Below are 3,467 nucleotides of genomic sequence, written 5' to 3'. Positions count from 1 at the left end.
AGCAGAGCAGTTAGAGGGCATTTACTTGTACAGGCTGCTTTGGCTCGAATTACTCTGGATGGTGCCAGTGTTTCATCAGAAGAGCAGGAGATGATCATCAACACATTGTGCACTGTAGAACAAGTAACCTTGGATGAACTCAGCAAGAATGCTCACCTGACTTCACTTAAAAACAAACTAAAAAACGAGCTTGATCGTGTTAATAAAAACGAACCTACTGCAGCTTTATGGGTGCATATGGTTTCCTTGATGAAGTTCATTGTTGCGGAACGTTGTGGTGACTGGAATAGCCATTTGTCCTGTGTCCAGCAAATGATTCCGTTCTCCATGCAAGTGGCCACTTTCAGTATGCAATATGCGCCCATCTTTACATGCAAGATATGCTTGAATTGGCAACTAACCATCCAGATGTGTTAGAAGACTTTATAGAAAAGGGATATTTTACTATAAATAGAAGTGGTTCACCATGGGCAGGCGTTTGGCCTGACATGGTTATTGAGCAGACACTCATGCACTCCATGAAAAGCCCTGGCGGACTGACACGAGGAAGAGGAATCAGCGATTCTGTGTTAGCAAAATGGGTTGGTGGGTCACCTGCGGCTTCTGCCATCTGTTCTTCATTGGAGGAATTTGCTGGAACAGTTTTTTCAAGTGGAGAGCAGCATGTTGATTTACGTGCATTACGACAAAACAGAGACGAGCAGGATCGTCTAAAAGTTTATGAGTGGTTCAGTAACCATCCTCCTTTTCCCAAATTGGCTTCGCTGATGTCACTGTCGACAGGTATCATCGGAAACTCCAAAACAAATTGTCACCAAGCACTAAAAGTTGGAACAGAAACCATGAAAAGTTTTATTGGAAGTAACTTTGGTATCATAAAACAATCAAAAAAGAATGTAGTGATGTCACTGGCCTCTGTGAACAATGAGATCAAGTTGAACAATGAAACAATGGTCGTTGACCCTCTAATGATCTTCCAAAGAGCTATGATTGCCAAAAAGAGTGATGAGGATGTTGCGGATCTTTTACAATATGAATTATCCCAATTCCCACCAGCTCTCTTTAATGAAAGAAATCATCTCTTTACAATGTACTTCCTGTAGAGTGTGATACAACTATAAACATCAAAATGAGTGCCAATGTTGTAGATGGTGGCTTCCTCCTCCACCGTGTAAAATGGAATGTTGGCAGCAGTTTTTCGTCCATTTGTGACCAGTATATGGCCTATCTGGTCAATCATTATGGTGAAAACTGCACTGTGATCTTCGATGGCTACGGCGATGTCAACAGTACGAAGCGCGCAGAACAGAAGCGAAGAGACACAACAAAAACTTCAGTTGATATAAATTGTGATCTGAACGTAAATGTCACGGTTAAAAAGGATTTTCTTGCAAATCAAAAGAATAAGACTAAACTTATTCACTTACTTACACAAACAATGGCTGCAAGAGGAATTCAAACAAGAGTCTCTACAGCGGATGCTGATATTACAATTATGAGATGTGGGTTAGAGAAAGCAACTTCTCATCCTACTGTTACCATAACAGGGGAAGATGTGGACTTAATCGTTCTACTGGTTGCTTTGACACCACCAGAGAACAACATTTACTTCATGAAGCCTGGGAGGGGAAAGGTAGAAATTAAATTATTTTCGACGAGAAAACTGCAAGAACTTCCTTTTTCACAAAGTATCCTCCTCCTACACGCATTCAACGGATGCGACACCACGTCAGCCATTTACAAAAAAAGCAAAGCAACAATGGGGGTTTCATTGTTCAAAAATCAATCGAGTCAGGTAAAAGATTGCTGACATCTTTTATAACTCCTCATCGACACCAGATGCTGTATCATAAGCCGCCGAGAAGATGTTCCTCTCTATATACAAAGCCGCTGCTAACGAACATGATTTGAATCATCACCCAAAGTCAGTATTCCTTAAATCATCAACCAAAATCAAAACTGACCTCCCTTCACTTCCTCCAACTAAAGGCGCGGCGGAGCAACATTCGTTTAGAGTGTACCTACAGATACAGCAGTGGCTTGGTAACAACTTACCTCCTGATCAGTGGGGGTGGGCCCGTGAAGAGAATGGATCCCTATTCCCAGTGACAACAAACGACCCGGTAGCTCCAGACAAAATTCTAAAATCCATATTTTGTTACTATACGACAACTGTATGTGGTAAAAAATGTAAGTGCCGGAAAGCTGGTATCTGTTTGTGGTACCTGTCACGGTACGTGCACTAACGGTGTACGTTTAGGGGATGAGGATTTCGAACTTGATCATGTCTCAGAAGAAGTTGAGTTTTAATTATATGGTACCAGAATGGTTTATGTACATAACATGTTAAATGGACAAATTAACATTTATTCTGAGAGCCTGTTCATGTTGCCTAATGTAATTGTTCAATTCTATATTATGTGTATTATATAAACTGTCTTTCTGTTGCCTGGACTGCTCCTTCCACGAGAACTATTAGTATGTTGCTCAAGACATTTTAACCTAACCCACTACTCATATATTTAATAAAGTGTACTGATGTATTTACTATATATTTGTGTGTTTTGTACTTTCAAACAGGATGGGGAAATATTTTCCCACGTCACTTTATATTACAACAATACCCAAAAGTATTTTTCATGGTACATCTGTGTCGCGTACTTTCTCCTGGGGTGCTCTAAGAGGCCCCAAGTGTCCAGAACGTCACTTTCAGAGAATTTTCCCAATTTCTCCAAATTCCCCTTTTAGCATAGTCATAGGGGCATGGACAATATTGCGTTTGAAAGCTTTTTTTTTTATTCTAAAAAGAACGACATACTAACAATACAATTCGAAAAAAAAGTACCTTGTCCAGAAAGTTTAGACCCTATCTTTTCCCCTGTTCGTATATAATCAAATAGGATAGGGAAATATTTTTTCCCAGGTGAATATCAAATATATGGGAATGGTATTATGCAAAACTATCATCAATACCCTAACGTATATTCCAGGGTACATTAAGGCCGCGTGCTCTTACCCAGGGCCGCCCTAGAAGGCCCTAAACTTCTACAAAAGGATTTTTATAGAAAATTCTCGCGATTTTTTTACAAATTTCCCTCTTCGTGTATGTCATCGGACCATGGACAAGGTTCAATTTAGCAGATTGCCATGTTTTGAAGAGAATGACGTACTAATCATGCAATTAGGGTGAGTAGTGCTGACGCAGTAGCTACTTAACAAAGACTTTCCAAACTCCTGGAAAAATCCCATCGTTAAAAGGATTAAATCCCTCCCCGACCCTGTTGCCTACCCCTCACCCACGGGGACTTTTAGTAATTATGTTGTTTAAGACACTTCCCCCAACAATTGTGCCAAATTTCAGAACCACACGATTTTTTTCTCCTATTTTTCGTTCGTTGCCTGGCCTAAAAGCACATTAGCGTTTGTAAAAGACCGAAGTTCTTTAGCAATTGTGTTTTATTGATGTA

General features: G+C 40.1%; 1 protein-coding gene across 1 annotated transcript; it reads left to right on the top strand.

The window, feature by feature from the left end:
* The first annotated feature begins 488 nt into the window (after positions 1 to 488).
* On the top strand, positions 489 to 1,103 carry LOC145683146 (uncharacterized). The gene has a single exon (XM_081754510.1). It carries the CDS (start codon positions 489 to 491, stop codon positions 1,101 to 1,103), a length of 615 nt encoding a protein of 204 aa, XP_081610636.1.
* The last annotated feature ends 2,364 nt before the right edge of the window (positions 1,104 to 3,467 follow it).

Source organism: Thermobia domestica, chromosome 4, assembly GCF_964235325.1.
Source record: "Thermobia domestica chromosome 4, izTheDome1.hap1.1, whole genome shotgun sequence".
Taxonomy (NCBI): domain Eukaryota; kingdom Metazoa; phylum Arthropoda; class Insecta; order Zygentoma; family Lepismatidae; genus Thermobia; species Thermobia domestica.
Note: the sequence above shows the minus strand (reverse complement) of the source record. Positions and strands in the feature narration are given on the sequence as shown.